Consider the following 24,401-nt stretch of genomic DNA (forward strand, 5'->3'; position numbering starts at 1 on the left):
GGGTAAGGAGAGAAAGCGGGAATATGGTGTTGAGATAGAGGATCAGCCATGATCATATTGAATGGCGGAGCAGGTTTGATGGGCTGAATGGTCTACTCCTGCTCCTAGCTTTTATGTTTCAATGTTTCTTCACATACAGTATAAATGGTTGGCTTCCCTCTTATATTGGTATTCTTGCGAATGTCCTAATGAGTACAAGACAAAAAACTTAGACATTACTCTTTTTTTCAGCAATAAAAGCTAATTCTTCAGCAAGCTTTTTTGTCACCAGCCCTAAAATCCCCTTGTGTGGTTGAGCATCAAATTTGGTTTGATAACACTCCTGTGAAACACCTCGGGTGATGTCTTATTACATTAAAGGTATATAAATACAAGTTGTCGTTGACGCTTCTTCTTGCTTTGCAATGCAGGTGAAGTCTGAGTTTACTGTTTAAACAATTTATACAAAGGTCAAGTTCTTCAACTGAATAAACTGTAGAATGAATAAGGCTATATTTTCAGAAAATAGGCCATATCCCTGAGCTCTTGCAGGAATGAGGAACCTCACATGCCATGGCACACAGTACATTCCCATAGCTATGTAGAAGAACTCAAAAACTCTAGACTTAAAATTTTACATTGAGTTACATTAGCTTCCTAGGAGAGTCTTGACCACAAACTGGCATTATCCCAGTCATATTTGTTTCTTTTGCAGATCAAGCTAGAGTTAGGAGTGTTTCAATGCAATTATTTTCTGTGCCAGAAGGAGCCAAGCAATAATGTGGGAAAGTTATTTGAAACCAAACCCTGTTTATTCCATTTTAAGTGAAAAGATATTCTAGTTTACAATTGTCAATGTCTTATCAATTACAAGATTAAAGTTTTTTAATGTCAATCACATTTTTAGTGTTAAGAGAAACACGTGATGAGTATTAATTGTCTGTGAGCATATATAAATAGGGGATAGCTGGGACACTGAGTGTGTGAGAGGAGAGCTATGAGACTGAACCAGTTAATAAACTCTCTTGATAAAGAAAAGCTCTGTGTCTTGGTTTTGGATTCACCAACTAGCTTGGATCCTGTTAGCAACAATGATGTTGTTCCACCTAGGGAAAGATACTAATTTGGCAAAGTCACAACAATTCTTTATACACAACCTGCTCTTGCGGTGTATTTTCTTATGCTTACCAGAAGTTAAGTTCAAATTACTTTCTCGTAATGTTTCTCCTGATTTATACAGTGAATAAAAAAAATGTAAAATATGAATTCAAATTTAAAAAAAATAAAAAGATGCACTTTAAGGAAAAGAAATCCTTCTACATCTTGCTGCTGGCATCACACACTGTGAATCTTTTCTGCAAGATGTCAGTACACAACATTTATTATCTATTTAACTCATTGCAGCAAAATAACATTTCAGTGTTCTGTCTGACAGGGTCTAGTGGTGGTTGGGGGGTGGAGGGGGGGGGTTTTTGATGGTGATCAGGCAGTGAGCAGACGGGTCACAGGGACCTTATTTTGCCTGAAGAAAATATTCCTCCCTCCTGGCCCACAAGCAGTGCTATAAAGACACTTAACTCTTTGATTCAACCTTTCCCACCTCCTTTAAGCTGCCAACTTGCTCGAGGCCCAGGAAAACCAGCTGCTTTAGTTAAGAATAGACTGTTGAAATAAATGTGGGAAGACTCATTATAATATTTAAATAATCAAATCATTCCCTAGGAGCAGATTGGTCGCCAGCTCTTCATTCTGCTTCCATTAAAACTTGAAGTAGGTGGGTTCGAGGTGGGTTTAGTTCTAATTGTTTTGTATTTAACTTCTGACACAATCCCAAACCAATGTGTTTATGTTGCAGATTGGAGCAGAAGATAATAAAAACTATGATCATATTTTTGATAAACTTCAAGACATTGCTGAAGAAGGTAATTGATTGCTGAATCAATCAACCTATTATATGTAAAATCAGAAGTGTTTATCTATTTATATTAAGGAACACATTTGGAATTATTGTTGTATTGTTACCAAGTTAACTGGTCACATTGAGTTCAAGTAATTCTAAGTTCACCAAAGAACCAATGTTTTCCTTGAAATCTTTTGTCTGCAGATTCCTTCAGGGTTTAATTTATATAGGTTGCTGTTTCATCCAAGACATTAACAGTCTGTTTCTTTTAGTTGGCACTGGTCCTGTCAGCAGGTTTTCATGTTCTCCCCCCACAGTCCCACTGCACAGTCTATCTGGTCTGCACCCAACTTTCCAACCCCTTTTGGGTGCATCACTGCAGATGCTGGAAATCTGAAGCAAAGGCAGAAAATGCTAAGCAGTATCTGTGGGAGAACAGTCAATTTAATATTATCAGGTTTGGACCCATATCCAGAGCTGGAAAATGTTATATATGAACAACATTTTAGAAAGGAAGAGCACAAATGGAAAGGGGAGGAGACACAAGCTAAAATATGCGCAGAAAGAAAAGAAAGTGGAGAAAGGGATTCAAATATGACCTACCCAAAAAAACGTGTCTGAACCAGTCAGTTATCCTATCAACATTCTCTTAGTTATCGGGTGGAATTGTCCCAGATTTGCAGTAAGTGTGGTAGCGGGCGAGTAAAATGATGTTTTACCCGTTGGGTACAATGGCTGGTTTTATACTGTATCGTCCCAAACCTGTCGCATTACTTATGCATTCCAGGGAAACAGACCATTTCTATGGTGGATGGGCACTCATTTGCCTGCCACAATATTACCTCGTTGCTTCATCACACCAGGTGCCATATTTAAAGTCCAGCTGCACGCACACATCTCAGTGCTTCGAGCCCATGACTACAGCATAGAAGATGTCCATGTAAGGCAAAAAGACCGCAGCCCCCAAGTTTAATGACGCATCACTGGACGCCGTGGAGGCCCGCCGTGATGTCCTCTACCCCTGCTGTGGCCGCAGGACGGGCAGTGCATCACCAATCTACCATGGCAGGCAGTGGCAGTGGTGACCAGTGCCAATGCAGCACAGAAGAGGTTGGCCATCCAATGCAGATAGAGGACAAATGATCTCATCCATGCAACCAGAGTATGACAGCCATCTCATCACTCTAAACTCACTCACTCAAAGCTCATCACACATTCACTGACATCTCACTCACTGTCAGCTTAAGGGCCTTCACATCCATTCTCACACCCACACCCTCACATGCCCACCTGGCCTAATCTCTGCTGGAGACTACCTCATCAGCCCTCACCATCTTGAGGTCACTTGCACAGATCAACACGTGCCCCCACACACATCCTGGGATACCCCTCCTTCCCCAGTACAGCGCTCGTCCTGCAGCCTCTTCCCTTGCCTGAGGCCACTTCTCCCTCATTCCCAAGCAAGACCTTGCCCTGCAGTCATTGAAAAGCCACCCACATATGGCTGATCTGGTAGGTAGAGACCTACCTATAAGCCTCCCTAAAAGTGATGTGATGCTGTTTGTGAAACGTGGTGCTGATGGCTGTGAGTGCTGCCCGAAGCAAGGTAGGCAAACAAATCTTGAAGTCCCGAGCGAAGTGCAGCCCATCAAGTGCACATTGCTTATGTGCTGTTGTGAGACATGTTTCCCCGCTGACATGGGCGGTCAATCCAGCCGTGGGGGGAGGGTGGGGGGTGATGAGTCTGGCAGGCTTTAATGATATGCTGATGTGTTACAATGAGGTTTCTGACGTCCGATGGCGGGAATCGCTGCCCACTATCGGCAGGCTGAGCCAATGATTGCAGACTGCTTTCACACTATCGTGAAACTGATTGCGCCATATTGTCTGCTCACACCACCGAGCAAGCCCAACTCCGGCGGGCACAGAAAATTCCGGGCCTCAAGTGTATCTGGGCCCTGGCCTAGTTTTTGGCCCTTTAGGTGGATTGCTGCCAAGTGAGGAGTGTAATCAAAGAGCCACGAATTTTTGGCTTGGGTATCTTTATCTTCTGCCACCACTGTGACCTTACTGGCACCTCTTACCTAACTGAGCCAACAATGATCTTGCTCTTCCCCTTCCCTCCAAACTTACCACCCTGGACCTTGCTGTTTACTGTCTTGTGAATTGCTACTTTTAGGCTTATGTCCATGTTCACTTGCATCTTTCCATATGTATCTCTGATAGCCCTGCTGCCTTGGGTCTTGCTGTTGTTGGGCTTTTGTTGTTGGGTCTATCTGATCAGTTATTGTGCAGTTAGTTAGCATTATCTTTTCAAAGTTATGTAATGACTTTAGAGACATGAGGGACCATGCAGTACGTGCCATCAGAAAACCTGGAACCAAAATGATTAAGGCAATTCTTTAATATTAGTGAGGAAAGGGAAGACAGGCAACTATGTTTAAAAATATCAATTCAGATTGAAAGCATAAATAATATTCATAGTCTGAAAAGTGCCTACATACAATTTTAGTCCTTTTTTGAAGGTCTTTGGAGCTTAGAGTTTTGAATTGGGACAAATGTTTTCCTGATGAATACTAGATTATGTGGAAACCCCTTACATCTGGTGTCCCATATTTTCCCTCGGTTGTGATTATGCCATAGGCCTGAACTTTACCCTTGGTGGGCACATGTGATTGGCAGGCCCGGGAGTGGCCAGGAAACAGTCTGCCGACAGTGATCGGCCCCCGACTGTAATTTCATGCTGGCTGGCCAAATAATGCACACCAAAACGCTCAGTGCTGCCGGGATGGGAGCAGGAAGAGGGCAGGCAAATACATCACCATGGGTGTGGGTGAGCGCTGCAAGAGAGCCTCCTGAAGGCAGACTGTTGCCTCAGGGAGCTTCAGGCCTCAAAATCATCAAATAAAGGTGTAAAAAGCTGCAAAAAAATGTCCATGCATCACAATGAAGCACCTGAAAACATACCACTTAAAAATGCTGTCCCCAGATGTTTATTTTATTTCCTAACAGAGACCCTTGGATGGGTTTTGATGAAAAACACAAAGGCCGCCTTGCCAATTCGCCCATCCACCAACTATAAGGTTGGCTGGGCCACAAAAATTTGATAATTGCGCCGTTAATGGGCTTAATTGCCCTCTTAATTGTCAGCAGGCATACTTCCGACTTTTGCCTGCGCCTGCCGAGCGAAATATCACGCAAGTGTGCGATGATGTTGGGACACTGGCCCAACATCACGTTACACGATTTCACACCCAATCTGGTCGGGTGCATGCCCACCCTTGAGGCATTAAATTCTGCCCATAATGTTTTTCAACTGTCAATTTTTAGATGGGAGATTAACATACAACAGTACATCAGACTTTCCACTTATTTCATTCTGTATTATTTAATGACCTAGATGAACTGGGTACTAAATCGCAAATGGGAGTTAATTTTTAAAGGGCAATATATGTTGTCTGGGATGAAACATTTAAGTTATGAAGAGAAGTTGGGTTGTTTTCGTTGAAGCAGAGAAGACTGAGGGGTGACCTGATTGAGGAGTACAAGATTATGAGGGGCACGGACAGGGTAGATAGGGAGCAGCTGTTCCCCTTAGTTGAAGGGTCAGTCACGAGGGGACATAAGTTCAAGGTGAGGGGCAGGAGGTTTTGGGGGGATGTGAGGAAAAACTTTTTTACCCAGAGGGTGGTGACGGTCTGGAATGCACTGCCTGGGAGGGTGGTGGAGGCGGGTTGCCTCACATCCTTTAAAAAGTAACTGGATGAGCACTTGGCACATCATAACATTCAAGGCTATGGGCCAAGTGCTGGTAAATGGGATTAGGTAGGTAGGTCAGGTGTTTCTCACCTGTTGGTGCAGACTTGATGGACCGAAGGGCCTCTCCTGCACTGTGTGATTCTGTGATATGTGACTACCAGTATATGATTCTGAAACGAAATTTAAGCGGCGGCTCCTCGGTGGTTCACTGTAGCCAAGGTTCCTGAAACCTATGTGTAATCCATGAACACCAACAGTGCACTGATAAATTGAGTTGCTGCTTCCACAAGAGCATTTTTTGCTATTTGGTTCTGGGATGTGAGCATCATCAGACAGACCAGTTTCATATTAAAGGCCAACTTCAGATGCCAGGATTGATCTGAGGATATCCTGCAATCCAGCTCATTGAGTTTCCAGAATTATCACTGTTTGGCACACAACATCACCCTGCCTGGTCCTGGAGGTCACATGGGAGGAAGGGTCCCAGGCCCAGCAAGGGGAATTTGATCAGCAGAAAATAAGCCTTTGTTGGTTGTGAGAGAATTTTATGCAGCTTTTTAACAGGGCAAATATCTTATCATTTTCAAATGGGCCCACTGCCAAGAACATCATCCCAGGGGGATTACAGGATCGGCAAGGACAGGTGTAATCAGAAGTTGGGACTTAGTGCAGGATGGGATATGTATGGCAGATTAGTTTTAGCCATTTGGAGTTTATGAAGGTTCGAGGATGAAAAGCCAGTAAGAAGACCACTGGTGAGATCAGATCTAATGGTGAAAAAACATGCATAAGGATTCAGTGTTAGAGGTGCTGTGGTAAGGACAGAAGCAGGCAATATTGCAGAAGTAGAAATCGCTGATGGATAAAGTGTGGAACTTGAAGGTGTCTCAGTCTTGAGCTGGAAACCAGTAAAATAAAAGCAGGAATGCTGAAAATACTTCAACAGGTCAGGTAGTATTTGAGGAGAGAGCAAAAGAGTTAATTGGGGCTAAATTGGAAAATCCTTGAAAAAGGCACAAAGATTGTGATGCGTGATTACCCATGGCTGTTGAATACAGTGCAGGCAGCATGTAAACTTTGTACTGCCTGCTTTTTTCAATAATCTCTACATGCAATCAGCCCTGACCATGGGATTCATTGGCTGGATTTATCAGCAGGGGGTCAGTCCAGTGAGTGGCTGGTACCACTTACAGCGAGCCTGCCCCTCTTAGACAGCCTGTTTCTTTTAAAGCGAAGATGCATGGTGGCTGGAGCAGGTGTGACAGTCATGGTTTAAGAAAATCTGACAAGGAGTGAAGAATGGCATAACAGGGGATAGAGCAGGCTCCGAGCTTTTCAGAGAATGCACTGCAAGCCTTGGGGGAAGAGGTGGAAAGGACGAGCAATGGCTTTTATCTACAGGGGGACAGTAGGCTCTCCAGACATATGGTAAAAAGGAGTGAGAGTGGATGTTGTGGAGTTCAATGCAAGGTACATAGCCCCAAAGGCCTGGGTGTAGTATGTCCAAGAAGTTCAAGGACTTCACACAAGTGGTCAAGGTCAGTGAATGTACTTTTAAACGCCATATCCCACCAATTGCACCACTAGCCTCAGCCACTGCTCAATTCACCACACCTTCATTAAACACCTAACAATCTCTATTGATCAGGCCTCATACCTAACATTCGTATGCTTCACCGCATCCTTGCAATATATTAAGACTACTGCAAGTCTTACACCCATATCTCACAACCACCACACATTGCCAGCTAATCCACTATGACTGTGACACCAACCAAACTGGCTGCACAACACTCACTGACACATTTCCCTCTCTTACAGAAAAAGGTGTCACACCATTTGAGAATGCACAAGTCAGTCAAAGGGGGTCAGGTGCACCTGCATGCAATAGACCCTGTGGAGGATATGGTGCTGGCCCAGCTATATAAATACAGCAGCCACAAGAGACTGGGAATTCTGCAGAGAATAACTCACCTCTTGACTCCCCAAAGCCTGTCCACCACCTACAAGGCACAAGTCAGGAGTGTGTTGGAATATTCTCCACTTGCCTGGATGAGTGCAGCTTCAACAATACTCAAGAAGTTCAACACCATCCAGGACAAAACAGCCCACTTGATTGGCACCCCATCTTCAAACATTCACTCCCTCTACCACCGATGCACAGTAGCAGCAATGTGGACCATCTACAAGATCACTTCAGAAACTCACCAAGGTTTTTTTGATAGCACCTTCCAAACCCATGACCGTTACCATCTAGAAGGACAAGGGCAGCAGGTAGATAGGAACTCCACCACCTGGAAGATCCCCTCCAAGCCGCTCACCATCCTGACTTGGTCATATATCGCCGTTCCTTCGCTGTTGCTGGGTCAAAATCCTGGAACTCCCTCACTAACAACACCATGGGACTGCACCACATGGACTGCAGCAGTTCAAGAAGGCATCTCACCACCTCCTTCTCAAGGGCAATTAGGGATGGGCAATAAATGCTGGCCCAGCCAGTGAAGCCCACAACCTGTGAAAGAATTTTTAAAAATCAGGGGAAGGGCCATTGTCGAGGTCAGGACCAGTAACAGGGCTGAAATCACTCGGGTGATAATACCCTCAAACCTAATCCTTTCTCAAATCCCACTTCCCTTTCATCCCACAATCACTTCTGAATTACAAGCTGCAGATGATGTAAGCATGCAACTATTACTAACCCCCACCCAGCCTCTCCACATGACATCCTTTCCTTTGTACCCACTTCCTTTCAGATACCCAGCCAGGCAGTGGAGAAACACCAAAAAGAGAATGATGATGAAGACACAGGCAGCCGTCAGTTCAGACATTGGCCCTGCACTTGTCTGAGAGGACAGATAAGAGGTGGTTTCTGCAGGTAGTGAGACACTGGGCATGAGTGGGCTACAGCCAAGGCAGGAGGCATGGATAGCCTAGTTGCCAGCTTGCTGGAGGCTGTGATTGCACATGTTCCACTGAGGGAACTCAGGTGATGACTTATGATAGGCAGTCTACAGAAGAACACTGATGGGTTTGCACAACAAAATGCTTGGTGTATTGGGGAGCCTGTCAGAAAGCCTGCAGTTGATGTCAAGGAGCATGGTGGAGTCCAGCACCAACTTGGCACAGGGTTGTTGCAGAGTTTGGAACACATCCTTTCCAACATAGAAGTGGTGGATAACTCTGTGCACACAATCGTGGTGCAGCATCCGATGGCCAATGTGGCAGCTTCTATTGCAGTTCAAGGAACAGCCAGCCAATGTCTGAGTGCTACCATGGAAGCTCAGTCTGCTGCCATCATGTCTGTGGATGACAATGTTCATAATGACTTTGAGGATGTCACAGCAATGCAGCAATCTGTCCTCCAACAGAATCTTGGGGTTTTTGAGGCATCACCTCAGGGGTGTGGCAGTGACTCCATGGAGCACAAACCTACTGTCCCCTCTCAGCATGACAGTATTCATCCCCCACACTTTCCATTCCTCCAGTGCCCTTACTACTGCCTGTCAGTCAGCCAGTCCAGTGGTTGCCAATGTCATAGAGTCATACAGTCATAGAGTTAGAACAGCACAGAAACAGGCCATTCGGCCCATCATGTCCATGCTGACCATCAAGAACCTTCTATACTAACCCCATTTTCCAGCACTTGGCCCGTTGCCCTGTATGCTATAGCATTTCAAGTGCTCATCTAAATACTTCTTAAATGTTGTGAGTGTTCCTGCCTCTACCACTCCCTTAGGCAATGTGTTCCAGATCAGAACCACCCTCTGGGTGAAAACATTTTTCCTCAAATCCCCTCTAAACCTCCTGCCCCTTACCTTAAAGCGATGCCCCCTAGTTATTGAAACCTCCGCTAACTGCAAAAGTTTCTCCCTATCTACCCTATCTATGCCCCTCATAATTTTTCACACCTCTATCAGGTCTCCCCCTCATCCTTCTCTGCTCTAAGGAAAACAACCCTAGCCTATCCAGTCTCTCTTCATAGCTGAAACGCTCCAGCCCAGGCAACATCCTGGTGAATCTCCTCTGCACCGTCTCCAGTGCAATCACATACTTCCTATAGGAAGTGGCGACCAGAACCGCAAACAGTACTCCAGCTGTGGCCTAACTAGAATCAAGATGGTGCAGCTTGCAGCCAGGCCTTCTAGGCTCAGAGCTGCTTGAAGTTATCCTCCAAGGCCATCAGCAGTCTGCCCCACTGAACGTCAGCAGCCTTTCACCAGCTATGCTGTAGCTACTGTGGTAGCACTAGGACATTGAGCACTAGGAAAGGCAAAGGTAAGAGAAAGAGGGGCACTAAGTAAATGCACAAGGGTGATTATAGACTTTAAAATACAATATGGCATTTATCATTCATAAATACAATTGGGAATATTTATTTTGATGGTGATTTTTATTTAAGCAGACAGTGACAGAGGGAAGGTAAGGTAAGCGACTGTTGATGAATATGGAATTGGGCTTACTTGGATGAGTTCTTCATGGATAGCCTCTTCAGAAAGGAGGCTGTCCAGCTTGTTTCTGCCCTCCATCTTGCTCATCTTCCTCTTCTTCCACCTCCTCAACATCATGTTCTTGCAGTTGGTGGCAAGGGCTGGCCCCTCATTAGAAGGAGCTTATGCAGCATGCAGCAGACCCAGCACGAGTCTTGACACCTGCTGAGTCCCCCAGGCCTCCTCCAGAGTGGTCCAGTCAGCAGAAATGTTGTTTCAGAACAGCCAGTGAGCTGCTTTATCACATGTTGGCTGCATATGTGCACGAGAGTCATCAGCCATGTCATCAGTGGATAGCCCCTGTTGCCCAGTCGCCACCTTTGGTTTCCCATGGTGACTCAAACGCAGCGGTCACAGTGAACTGTTGCAGAATGAAGCTTGCACGTTTATTAACTGCCAAAAATGATTTTTCTTTACACTTTTATTGTGAGAGTACATGACTGCTGCCAGGATAACTGGCATTGACCAATATGATGTGCTGTCTATGGTCACACAACAGCTGGATGTTGAGGGAGTGGAATTTCTTTAGCTTTCAGTATAGGATAAAGTTGACATGCAGATCCTATAAAGCAATGTATGTGAACTCTTGGCTCAGTTGCTAGCATTCTTGCCTCTGAGTCAGAATGTTGCGGGTTCAAGTCTCACTCCAGGACTTGAGCACAGAAATTAAAACCCACATGTCAGTACTGAGGGAGAGCTGCAGTGTTGAAGGTGCTGTTTTATGGATAAGACATTAAATCCAGACCCTATCTTCCCTGTCATGTGGATGTTAAAAAACTGTGAACTACAGTATTTCAAAGAAGAGCAGGGGAGTTATCCCCATTGTCCTGCCCAATACCCATCAATCACCATTGCAAAAACAGATTATCTGGCCATTATCACATTACTGATTGTGGGGGCTTGCAATGCACAAATTGGCTGCTGCATTTCCTATGTTATAACAGTGACTACATTTCAAAAATACTTCATTGCTGATGAAGTGTGATATAAATGCAAATCTTTCTTATTTTTCCAATAGCACCCTGCACCATGGCAAAGACTGCAATCCCAGCAAAGCCATGTTCTAATTCTGCCTGCTAGTCTGGCAAACTGCAAGATGTTGTAAATATCTTCAGAGGTGTAAAGGTTTATTACCATGGTTACCTTGACAGCTACTGGCAAAGTGCTCCTGGCCCGACTCTGAGATTGCAGCTGTAATTGAAGTGCAGACATCTCACATGTTGTTTCTAATTGAGGTTCAAGTAGAATTGCTTCCTGAAAAGCTTGGGTGGATATGGTTTCCTGCTCAGGGCCCTTCTCCCCTTCCTCCTCCTTTCTCTTTCAACAACTTGTCCTGCTCTGGGTGACCTCTATTCATTCTCCAAATCATGCTCTATTCCACGGGGAAGGCCCAGGGCCAGGGAGGTAAATCATGGGCGCTGGTGATTCTCCTGTTTCTGGGCCTCTTATCCCCTCCCCGCCCTTTACCCTCCCCCTCAATTGTGTGTGATATTTTTTCCCCTTTCAACATTCACCAATCAATTCACCAAATAATCACAGAAAGGTCCTAATAAAATGATAACACTTATTGATGGCATATGGTTACAAATATCATCCAATATATATGCAACATGGGTCATTAATATTAAGAGCAGCAACAATATAATGTAGCGTTAGTTTGTGTGCACCCTTTAGGTGATCCCACCATGACTATTAAACAAACCAGAAAGTATAAATTTTAGTTTAACAGCATTGTTCAATATTGTTAATTTGACAGGAAAAAATCCTATTAGTTATTTATAACACTGCAGATGATAACACTGATTCAGTGACTGCCTCATTAACATGTTCCGCACATTGCACCAAATGTACACAGTGACAGTAAATTCAAGTTTGGGGGGGAAAATTCAGTACTTGCAACCCTGATTGCAAGAAAACCTCTCAGATTTTGTTTTATATATTTTGACTGCCTGTTTTGTACAGAAAAGAAAGACCATCTTCAATACTGCAGTTCACATTGTCTCATTGTTGGAGAGAAAGGAAAGAGAGAGAGAGGGATGGAGGGAGAGAGAGAAGGAGGAGAGGGCGGTCCCATTCACTTGCTGCTGACTAAGCTCCCTCCTCCTGGCTGGACGTGCTGACACAGCACTTGCTCACCTTGCTCAAGATAACTCAGTATCATGAGAAGCAAAGTTCTAGTTGCCTGGGAGTGGCCCATTCTGCGGTTGCAGATGACAGTTGGATCCAACCTGGTGTGAGGTTGAGCGACAGCTGACCTGGACCTGCTCCGGAAATAGGAACAGAGTAGGCCATTCGGCCCCGTGAGACTGCTCCACCATTTAATTAGATCATGGCTGATCTCCTACATCATTGCCATTTCCCCATATCCCTTGATGTCTTTGATACCTAGAAATCGATTGATTTCTGTCTTGAACGTACTCAATGACTGAATATCCACAGCCCTCTGGGGTAAAGAATTCCAAAGATTTACCACCCTCTGAATGAAGAAATTCCTCCTCATATCATTCCTAAATGGCCTACCTCTTATTCTGAGACTGTGTCCCCTGGTTCCAGACCCTGCAGCCAGGGCAAACATCCTTCCTGCATCTATCTTGTCGAGCCCTCTAAGAATTTTGTAAGATTCAATGAGATCATCTCTCATTCTTTTAAACCCTAGAGAATGCAGACCCAGTCTCCTCAACGCTCCTCATAGGACAATCTCACCATCCAGGAATCAGTCTGGTGAACCTGCATTGAGTTCCCTCTATGGCAAGTATATCCTTCCTTAGGTAAGGAGACCAAAACTGCATGGCCTGGATATCATTTTCATCAATGTGGCATCAAACCAGCACATCAGTGCAGCTTGGTGATGACAGGAAATTGGTTAGCTCCATGTGGGATCTAGCCAACCATCTGGGCTGAGATGAATTCGAGGGGGTTTTGGGGAGGGGATGGGAGTGGATGCAATGGATCCACTTAGCTCCGTAAAAAGGACAGGTTAAAACAGTGTGTGGTCCCTCCCCACACTGCCGCCCGTCTAAATGATCTGAAGAAGACAGCGGTGGCCAGAGCACCAGTACATGGGACAGAAAGTGACCAGAAACCATGCTGAGGCTGCTATCAGCTCATTTATACCAGATGGCCAAAAATAACGGCCCCCTTGGACTTTCAGCAGTTTAGTTTGTCTAGATTTACCATGGTGGGGAAGTAATTGGTGCTACCATAACAAAAGATTTTAATTGCCTTGCTACTCGAATGTAGTTTGGTCCCACACAGATCTCTGTGCATGCTAGCACAGTGACCAGCAGCCAGAGGAATGACAGTTCTGTCATAACCTCCTGGTTAATTGTCCTCAGACATGTCAAGGGAAACATGTTTTGACCAAGGGTTGCATTTTACATGCCCCAGCCAGACATTTTCTTGACGAGTGGGCATGTAAAATAGAGCAGGTGCCCATGCCCACCCCACAACCTTCCTACCCAATCCCGAGCTCAACCCCATTACACCTTGGTGGGCGGGGGGCGGGATCAGATGCTGAAATTGGCAGTCCACCCGCCATATTTAAATAGATAATCAAGGGTCAATTGGGCTTGTTACCAAGCCAATTGACCCTGGTAATTTGCTACCTACGCCATAAATCGGTAAGTGTGGGCAATCAGGTGGGAGTGGGCAGCCCGATTTTTCTTAATCCTTCAAAGGGCAGGAAGGAAGAGAGGTGTTTCTATCTACAGGAGCTGCCCTTTGCCGATTGGGGGCAGCCCCCCTAAGATAGAATGCCCCTGTTCTTCCTACCCAACTGCAGTCTTAAACCCACCAACCCCACACCCCTCCCTGACCTGCCCAAACCCTCCCTGCCAAAGACCCTGGGCTTCCTATTTCTGAGGATCCATGGGTCTTCTGCCACCTCTTCATTGCAGTCCCAGCAACGCCCACTAATGTGCTCTTGGCATATCAGGGCTGATGGAGCTGTTGACCAATCGGAGGGTGGGTCTTCCTCCCCAGTTATTTAGCCCACCTGTAGTATGTTTTGGCTGCAAAGCAGGCTGGTGTGGAGCAGATTGGGTCCACACTGACTTTGCTTCCGGGGAGTGGGTGAGGGGTGGTCAAGCCTTACACCCCCACCACCGCCGGAATATTCAGCCCAAATATAACATAGGGGTAGTTCCTTCTAATAGTGCTGAAGGTGTAGACCCACCTGTCATCCTTGCCTTCTTTAATCTTTCTCTTCCTCTTTCAAAGCCTTCAGCTGGATAGGAATAGCCAGAGGTGTTATCTGAGCTTTGTATAATTACCATTAGTTTGGCTACAGATGTGAGATGGGGGACTGGTTCAGAAGGTGCAAAGACAAAAAAAAGCAAACAGCTGAGTCTAAATACATTGACTTGCTACAAATACCAAACAGACTGCCCTCTGGGAGAACCCAGAGTGGTTGACTCTAGGACCTGCCATCTTGGGAGTTTATTTACAACAGTGAACATTATGTTTTTGTGATTAATGCCCATGCCCAGGCTGTGAAACTACATCCTCTCAACTTTCCTAACCCTGCCGCTACATCTTGGTGCTCTCCCAACATCCACAGGGGAGATGGAGGCAGCCTGCTGATGGCTACACCCTGCCTTGCTGGGTGCCCTCTGGAGGGCCGAGACCTGGAGGTTCCCAGCCTGCTTTTGGGGTCCTGCTGTGTGGCAGTGTCTCCCTCCTCGGGCTGCAGAGCTGGAGTTACTGGGGACACTGGAAAAGGTGATTCGGATGGGCTGGACACTCCCAGAGTCACCTGGGTGGATGGCCCTGCAGTGTTTCCCTGCTGATCCTTCTTCCTTTGGGTATATGAGTGTCCTTGTCTGACTCCTTGAGGAAAGGAGAAGCTGGAGTGAGATTGAGCTGCCCTGTACACCTTTCAGGTTGACACTGCTGGAGGCCAACTACAGTGTCGGCTATGAAAAAAAGGGGAACCAGTGGATGTGCTATACTTAGATATTGGCATGGATAGAAGCTTGGCTAGCTGACAGGAAGCAGAGAGTTGGCATAAATGAATCTTCTTCTGGTTGACAGGATGTGATGATTGGTGTGCCACAGGGATCAGTGCTGGGGCCTCAAATTCTTACAATTTATGTAAATGACTTGGATGAAGGGACAGAAGGAATGGTTGCTAAATTTGCTAATGACACAAAGCTAGGTAGGAAAGTAAATTGTGAAGATGATGTAAGGAGGCTACAAATTGACATAGATAGGTTAAGTGAGTGGGCAAAGATCTGGCAAATATTGTGTACAGTACTGGTTTCCTTATTTAAAGAAGGATGTAAATGCATTAGGAGCAGTTCAGAGAAGGTTTATTAGACTAATATTAAGAATAGGCAGGTTGTCTTATAAGATTAAATCAGATTACGTTTGTATCCACTGGAGTTTAGAAGAGTAAGAGGTGACTTAATTTAAACCTGAGGGGTCTTGTTGGGGTGGATGTGGAGAGGATGTTTCCTCTTGTGGGAGAATCTAGAATTAGGGGTCACTGTTTAAAAATAAGGGGTCACTCATTTAAGACAGAGATAAGGAGAAATTTTTTCTTTCAGAGGGTAGTGAATCTTTGGAACTCTCTTCCTCAAAAGGCGGTGAAAGCAGAGTCTTTGAATATTTTTAAGGGAGAGCTAGATAGATTCTTGATTAACAAGGGGGTGAAAGGTTACCGGGGGTTGGCAGGAATGCAGGGTTGAGTTTACATTCAGATCAGCCATAATCTCATTGATTGGTGGAGCAGACTCAAGGGGCTGCCTGGTCTACTCCTGCTCCTAATTCATATGTTGTTGTTCATATTTCATGGTTCCTGAGCAACATCAGTGCTGCTTAAGTGCGAAAAATCACATTTCGGAGCTTCATCTCTAAGCCTTCTACTCACCTACTGCATAAGACCTTTGCACATAGTGGAGAATTGGCAAGCATGGGCTGAATTTCCACTTGAGGTGGTGGGAAACAGGAGCTGTCTGCTTTTGGGTCAAAAACCCAACCCGGGGAAAACTGATTAAAGTTTAATTGATACAGAGATGGGTTTCCTGTCCACCGAGAGCCATTGGGGGGTGGCAACAAAGGCATGTGATGGGCACAATCTCCCTGCATGTTTTTCTTAATTCATTCATGGGATGCAGGCAGCGTTGGCTAGGCCAGCATTTATTGCCCATTGCTAATTGCCCTTGAGAGAGTGGTGGTGAGCTGCCTTATGTACACCCACAGTGCTGTTAGGGAGGGAGTTCCAGGATTTTGACCCAACGACAGTGAAAGAAAGGCGATGTATTTCCAAGTCAGGATGGTGAGTGGCTTGGAGGGGAACTTCCAGCTGGTGGTGCTCCCATGTATCTATTGCCTTTGTCCTTTTACATGGTAGTGGACATGGGTTTGGAAGGTGCTATTAGGGAGCATTGGTGAATTCCTGCAATGCATCTTGTAGATGATACATGCTGCTGCCACTGTGCGTCGCTGGTGGAGGGAGTGAATGTTTGTGGATGGGGTGTCAATCAAGAAGGCTGCTTTGTCCTGGATGGTGTCAAGCTTCTTGAGTATCATTGGAGCTGCACTCATCCAGGCAAGTGGGGAGTATTCCATCCTGACTTGTGTCTTGTAGATGGTGGACAAGCTTTGGGGAGTCAGGAGGTGAGTTACTTGTCGCAGGATTCCTAGACTCTGACCTGCCCTTGCAGCCATAGTATCTATATGGCTAATCCAGTTCAGCTTCTGGTTAATGGTAACCCCCAAGAAGTTGATAGTGGGGGAGTCAGAGATAGTAATGCCATTGAATGTCAAGGGGCTATGGTTGGATTCTCTCTTGTTGGAGATGGTCATTGCCTGGCACTTGTATGGCTCAAAAGTTACTTTCCACTAGTCAGCTCAAGCCTGGATATTGTCCAGGTCTTGCTACATTTGGACATGGGCTGCTTCAGTATCTGAGGAGTTGCGAATGGTGCTGAACATTGTGCAATCATCAGCGAACATCCCCACTTCTGACCTTATGATGGAAGGAAAGTCACTGATAAAGCAGCTGAAGATGGTTGGGCCTAGGACACTACCCTGAGGATCTCCTGCAGTGATGTCCTGGAACTGAGATGATTGACCTCCAAAAACCACAACCATCCTTTGTGCTAGGTATGGCTCCAACCTGTGGAAAGTTTTCCCCCTGATTCCCATTGACTCCAGTTTTTGCTAGGGTTTAAGTGCTGCCTTGATGTCAAGAGCAGTCACTCTCACCTCACCTCTAGCCTCTGACCTGCTCACAACCTGTGTGGGTGAAAGCGAGGTCTGCAAGGTAGATGAACTGACTGGCCATGGCACTGTGGTACAGGAAGCTGTTCAAGCGAGGGGAACAAAAAGGAATGTAGCGGTAGTAGGGGATGGTATAGTGAGGGGGATTGACACTCTGAAGCAAAGAGCGAGAGTCCAGACAGTTGTCTTGCCTGCCCGGTGCCAGGGTTCGGGACATCTGTTCAGGGCTGGAGAGGAACTTGCAGAGGGAGGGAGAGGGTCCAGCTGTTGTGGTCCATGTAGGTACCAATGACATAGGTAGAGCTAGGAAAGAAGTTCTGCAAGGCAGTATGAGGAGCTAGGTACCAAATTAAGAATCTCAGGATTATTAACTAAGCCACATGCAAATTGGCATACGGAAAGTAAGATTAGAGAGATGAATGTGTGGCTCAGTGACTGGTGTGGGAGAAGTGGGTTCTGGTTTGTGGGGCACTAGTACTAGTACTGGGGAAAGTGGGGGCTGTACCATTGGGACAGTTTACACCTGAACCATGCTGGGATGCGTATCCTCGCAAATCGCATAACTAGGAAAGTAGACAGTGCTTTAAACTAAACAAGAGGGATAAGGGATCAAGCTTGGGTAGAGGTAGCAATTCAAGGGTCAGAGAATGGCAGGAAGGGACAGAGAGGAAAAAACCTAAGAATACATCAACAATCAAGACTAGTTGTTACAAAGGCAGCAAAAAGACAAAACTGAAGGCTCTCTTTATGGATGCGCGTAGTATTCACAACAAAGTAAATGGATTGATGGCCCACATTGAAGTAAATAAATATGATCTGATAGCAATTATGGACTGCAGGATGACAAAGATTGGGTCCTTAATATTGAGGAGTACATGGTATTCAAGAAGAATAGGAAGTTAGGTAAACGTGGATGGGTAGCACTGTTAATCAAAGAGGGCATTGGTTCAATAGTTGGAGATGACCTTGGTTCAGGGGATCAGGATGTAGAATTGGTTTGTGTGAAGATGAGGAATAGCAGGGGAAAGAAGTCATTAGTGGGACTGGTCCACAGGCCCCCCTAACAGTAGCCACAGTGTAGCACAAAGTATTCAAGAGAAAATATTGTGTTCTTGTGATAAAGGGATGGTAAAAATCATGGGTGATTTTAATCTACACATAAACTGGAAAAATCAGACTGGCATTAGTAGCCTGGATGACGAGTTCTTAGACTGCTTTTGAGATAGTTTCTTAGAGCAGCATGTTCTGGAACCAACCAAAGAGCAGGTTATATTAGATTTGGTATTGTGTAACGTGACAGGATTAATTAACGACCCCAGGGTAAAGGCACCCCTAGGTAGCAGCGACCACAATATGATTAAATTTTACATCCAGCTTGAAAGGGAGAAGAGTGGATCTAAAATTAGTATCTTAAACTTAAATAAGGGCAACTATGTGGGGATGAAAGCTGAGCTAGCTGAGGTGAACTGGAAAGCTAGGCTAGAGGATAGATCAATAGAGAAGCAGTGGCAAACACTTAAGGAGATATTTCAGAGCATTCAGAATAAGTACTTTCCTATTATAAAGAAAAATTCTCAGGGGTTGGGGGGGAGGGGGAACCCACCATCCATGGTTAACTAAATAAGATAAGAAAAGCATCAAACTCAAGGAAAAATCAAACAACTCTGCAAAGATGAGTAGTATGACAGATGTTTGGTCAGAATATAAGGAACGGCAGAGAATGACTAATAGGTTAATCAGGAGAAAGAAATTAGAGTATAACAGGAAGCTAGCTAGAAATGTAAAAAGAGATAGCAAGAGTTCCTACATGTATTTAAAAAGGAAAAGAGTAAGTAAAGTGAGTGTCGGTCCTCTAGAGAGTGACAGTGGGGAGTTAATAGTAGATAATAAGGAAAAGACAGGAGAAATGAACAAATATTTTGCTTCTGTCTTCACTATACAGGATACAAAAATCATTCCAGTAATGGCTATAAATCAGGAGGTGAACAGAAGAAAGGAACTTGGTGAAATTGAAATCACTAGGGAAACAGTACTGAGCAAATTGATGGAGCTGCATGCTGGCAAGTCCTACATCCTAGGGTCTTAAAAAAGGTAGCTAATGAAGTAGTCACTGCACTGGTGTTAATTTTCCAAAATTCACTGGGTTCTAGAAAGGTTCCATCAGATTGGAAAGCAGCAAATATAATCCCTCTATTCAAGAAGGGAGGGAGGTAGAAAACAGCAAACTATAGGCCAGTTAGCTTGAAGTCTGTTGTGGGGAAGTTATTAGAATAAATCATTAAGGAGGTTATAGCTGGGCACTTAGAAGAGCTCAAGGCAATGGGGAAGAGTCAGCATGGTTTTGTGAAAGGAAAATCATGTTTAACCAATTTATTGGAGTTTTTGAAGGAGTAACATGCGTAGTGGATAAAGGGGAGGCTGTAGACATACTGTACTTGGATTTCCAGAAGGCATTTGATAAGGTGCCACATCAAAGTTTATAAAAGTGCATGGTGTAAGGGGTAACATATTAGCATGAATAGAAGATTGGCTGGCTGGCAGAAAGCAGAGAGTATGCATAAATGGGTTTTTCGGATTTGCAGGATGTAACGAGTGGAGTCCACAGGGTCTGTACTGGGGCCTCAACTTTTTATGATTTACATCAATGTCTTAGATGAAGACATGGTAGCTAAATTTGCAGATGACACAATGATAGGTAGAAAAGTATGTTGTGAAGAGGACATCAAGAGGTTGCAGATGGATATAGATAGGTTGAGTGAGTGGGCAAAGGTCTGGCAGATAGAGTTAAATGTGGGAAAATGTGACGTTGTTCACTTTGGCAGGAAGAACAAAAAAGCAGAGTGTTACTTAAATGGAGAACGGCTGCATTATTCTGAGGTGCAGAGTAATCTAGGTGTTCTAGTACATGAGTCACAAAAAGTTAACATGCAAGTACAGCAAGTATTTAAGAAGTCTAATGGAACGCTTTCCTTTATTACAAGAGGGATTGAACATAAAAGTAATGACATTATGCTTCAGTTATACGGGGCATTGGTGAGACCGCACCTCAAATACTGTGTGCAGTTTTGGTCTCCTTATTTACGGAAGGACGTAAATGTATTGAAAGTGGTTCAAAGGAGGCTTACCAGATTGATACCTGGAATGAATGGGTTGTCTTTTGAGGAAATGTTGGACAGACTGGGCTTGTTTCCACTGGAGTTTTGAAGAATGAGAGGGGTGATTTGATTAAAGTATGCAAGACCCTGAATGGTGTTGACAAGGTGGACGTCGAAAGGATATTTCCTCTTGTGGGTGAGTCCAGAACTAGGGAGTGCTGTTTCAAAATTAGAGGTCACCCTTTTAGGACAGAGATGAGGAGAATTTTTTTCTCTCAGAGGGTTTTGCGACTTTGGAACTCTCTGCCTTAGAAGGTGGTGGAGGCGGGGTCATTGAATATTTTTAAGGCAGAGGTAGACAGATTCTTGTTAGGCAAGGGAATCAAAGCTTATCAAGGTTAGATGGGAATGTGGAAATCGAAACACAAGAAGATCAGCCATGATCTTATTGAATGGTGGAGCAGGCTTGAGGGGATGAATGGTCTACTCCTGTTCCAATTTCTTATGTTCTTGCAGCCACAGTATTTATATGGCTAGTCCAATTCAATTTCTGGTTTATGGTAACCCCCAGGATGTTGATAGTGGAGGAATTCAGTGATAATAATGCCATTGAATGTCAAGGGGAGATGGTTAGATTCTCTCTTGTTAAAGATGGTCATTGCCTGGCACCTTTGTGGCATGAATGTTACTTGCCACTTGTCAGCCCAAGCCTGGTAATGGTGGAGTTGGTGATATGCCAGGCCAGATGTGGTTGAGTACAATTCTGCTGCTGCTGATGGCCCACAGCGCCTCATGGGTGCCCAGTCTTGAGCAGTTAGGTCTGTTTGAAATCTAACCCATTTTGCATGGTGGTAGTGCCACACAACATGGTGGACAGTATTCTCAATGTGAAGAGTAGTGTAACTGAGTTACTCTTGGTGATGGCCATTGAACACCCCACCCAAAGTACATTCAACGCTGCCACCCTCAATGCTTCCTCCAAGTGGTTTTCAACATGGAAGAGTTCTGATTCATTAATTGAAGGGGTGGGGGGTGTTGGGTGGGGCAGCGTGGTACATGGTGATCAGCAGGAGGTTTCCTTGCCCGTGTTTGACCTGATCCCAATGAGACTTCATGGGGTCTGGAGTCAAAGTCGAGGACTCTCAGGATAACTCCCTCCCAACTGTATACCACTGTGCCGCCACCTCTGCTGGGTCTGTCCTGCTGGTGGGACAGGACATACCCAGGAATGGAAATGGTGGTGTCTGGGACATTATCTGTGAGGTATGATTCCATGATTATGACTATGTCAGGCTGTTGCTTGAGTAGTCTGTGTGACAGCTCTCCCAATTTTGGCACAAGCCCCCAGATATTAGTAAGTAGGATTTTGCAGGGTCGACAGAGCTGAGTTTGCCGTTGTCATTTTCAGTGCCTAGGTCAGTGCTGGATGGTCCAATTTCATTCCTTATTGACTTTCTAGTGGTTTGATGCAAATGTGTTGCTTGCTAGGCCATTTCAGAGTCAACTACATTGATGTGGATCTGTCGGCCTAACCAGGTAAGGATGGCAGATTTGCTTCCCTGAAAGGCATTCATGAATCAGATGGGTTTTTATAGCAATGGTCACCATTAGACTTTTAATTCCAGATGTTTATTGAATTCTGCCATGGTGGGATTCGAACCTGGGTCCCCAGGGATTACTAGTCCAATGACAGTACCACTACACCACCCATTTAGGGGAGACAGTGACCTAGTGGTGACTCCAGACTCACAGCAATGTGGCTGACTCTTTTAAATGCCCTCTGAACAAGGGCAGTTAGGGATGGGCAATAAATAAGTGACGCCCATATCTGAAAAATGAATATAAAAACAATGTGGTGGGAATCCAGCATTGAAGGTAAAGCCCAATGTCCTCTGTCCTTGTGAGGTCATAAGACCATAAGACATAGGAGCAGGAGTAGGCCATTCAGCCCATCAAGTCCACTCCACCATTCAATGAGATCATGGCTGATCTGATAATCCTCAACTCCACTTTTCTGTCTTTTCCCCATAACCCTTGATTCCCTTAATGATTAAAGATCTGTCTATCTCAGCCTTGCATATGCTTAATGACCCAGCCACTACAGCCCTCTGCAGTAAAGAATTCCACAGTTTCACTACCCTCTGAGAGAAGAAATTCCTCCTCATCTCTGTTTTAAATGGGCGCCCCCTTACTCTGAGATTATGCCCTCTGGTCCTAGACTCTCCCACAAGAGGAAACAATCTCTCAGCATCTGCCCTGTCAAGCCCCCTAAGAACCTTAGATGTTTCTATAAGGCTGCCTCTCATTCTTCTAAATTCCAATGAGTACAGGCCCAACCTACTCAACCTCTCCTCATAAGAAAATCCCTCCACACCCGGGATCAACCTAGTGAACATTCTCTGGGCTGCTCCCAATGCCAGTATATCTTTCTTTAGATAAGGGGACTAAAACTGTTCACAGTATTCTAGGCGTGGTCTAACTAGTGCCTTTTATAGTTTTAGTGATGCTTCCCTATTTTTATACTCCAGTCCCTTTGAAATAAAGGCCAACATTCCATTTGCCTTCCCTATCGCCTGTTCAACTTGTATGTTAGCTTTTTGGGATTCATGCACAAGGACTCCCAAATCCCTCTGCACTGCAGCCTTCTGCAGCCTTCCCCCATTTAAATAATATTCAGCTCCTCTATTCTTCCTGCCAAAGAGCATAACCTCACATTTTCCCACATTATATTCCATCTGCCAAGTTTTTGCCCACTCACTAAACCTGTCTATATCCCAGACTCCTTGTGTCATCCTCACCATTTGTCTTCCTTCCTATTTTTGTGTCATCCGCAAACTTGGTGATAGTATAATCACTTCCCTCATCTAAGTCATTACTATATATTGTAAATAATTGTGGCCCCAGCACTGATCCCTGTGGCACTCCAGGTTACCATCCCAAAAGTAACCCCCTTATCCCAACTTTCTGTCTTCTATTAGTTAGCCAATCCTCTATCCATGCTAATATACTATCCCCAATGCCATGAGCTCTTATCTTCTTAAGTAGTATTATGTGTGGTACCTTCTCAAACACATTTTGGAAATCCAAATATATTACATCTACTGGTTCCCTTTTATCTATCCTGCTTGTTAACTCCTCAAAGAATTCGAATAAATTTGTTAGCATGATTTCCCCTTCATGAAGCCATGACGTTCAGTAGGTCGTATCTCTCATCAAATGAATGGATCATTGACCAGTGGGATGCAATAGTATGTAGCCATTTGCAAGATTCCATCAATGTCCGCAACCAATGCTTGGAAAGAGCTGGAAGCAAAGAGGTTCAAGGCCAGAATGATTATGAAAGCCCCAAACAGAGCATATGGTGACCAATGCTTTGTGGCATGAGGTCTTCAGTGAACAGGACTCAGCTATCTGTGGTCATCTGCCTGGAGAGGTGCAGGGTGAAATTTTGTGGAGGCAATGGTGGTCTTAACTGCCAGCTAAAGAGCCAGCAAGACCCCCACATCACCTCTTTTCGAGAAGGCCCGCTGCATCTTGTGTCACTCAGGCACTTGAAAGGCCAGTGGAATGCCTTCCCCCAGGGTCAAGTACCCCGGGGGTGGAAGTCCAAGACACCAAGAACTGCCAGCCAAACAGAGGCTGGCTGCTCTTCTGTGCTCAGCAGCGCCTCAGGAGAGGCAGTGGCTGCTGCTGGCACTACAACCACAGAGGCATTGGATTAAGGAGGGGCTTAGGCATAGGTGAGTGATGGCAGTAAGGGGGTTATGGGAGAGAAGGGAGGGCGGTTGCTGGCAAGGTCACGGGTATGGATCTAAGTGGGCCCCCCTTCCCAATGCCGGCTCCCTCAACCAGGCACTGAGTGCCTTTGAATGAGGAACAACTCCCCAGGAGCCCACAAGCAACTCTGCCAGGGTTTTCTTGTCATTTTTCCCACATGGTGAGCACCATCCGCCCCGC

The 24,401-nt window shown here is 45.1% G+C and overlaps 1 protein-coding gene across 2 annotated transcripts in view; it reads left to right on the forward strand.

Moving 5' to 3' along the window:
- The window catches only part of ca9 (carbonic anhydrase IX), a 132,568-nt gene that overhangs the window by 61,820 nt on the left and 46,347 nt on the right, over nucleotides 1-24,401 (forward strand). For both annotated transcript variants that reach the window (XM_041195565.1, XM_041195574.1), the window contains exon 6: nucleotides 1,835-1,901. In XM_041195565.1, coding sequence (XP_041051499.1) covers nucleotides 1,835-1,901 — 67 coding nt within the window. The remainder of the gene's footprint in view (nucleotides 1-1,834; nucleotides 1,902-24,401) is intronic.

Source organism: Carcharodon carcharias, chromosome 1 (genome assembly GCF_017639515.1).
Source record: "Carcharodon carcharias isolate sCarCar2 chromosome 1, sCarCar2.pri, whole genome shotgun sequence".
Lineage (NCBI taxonomy): Eukaryota > Metazoa > Chordata > Chondrichthyes > Lamniformes > Lamnidae > Carcharodon > Carcharodon carcharias.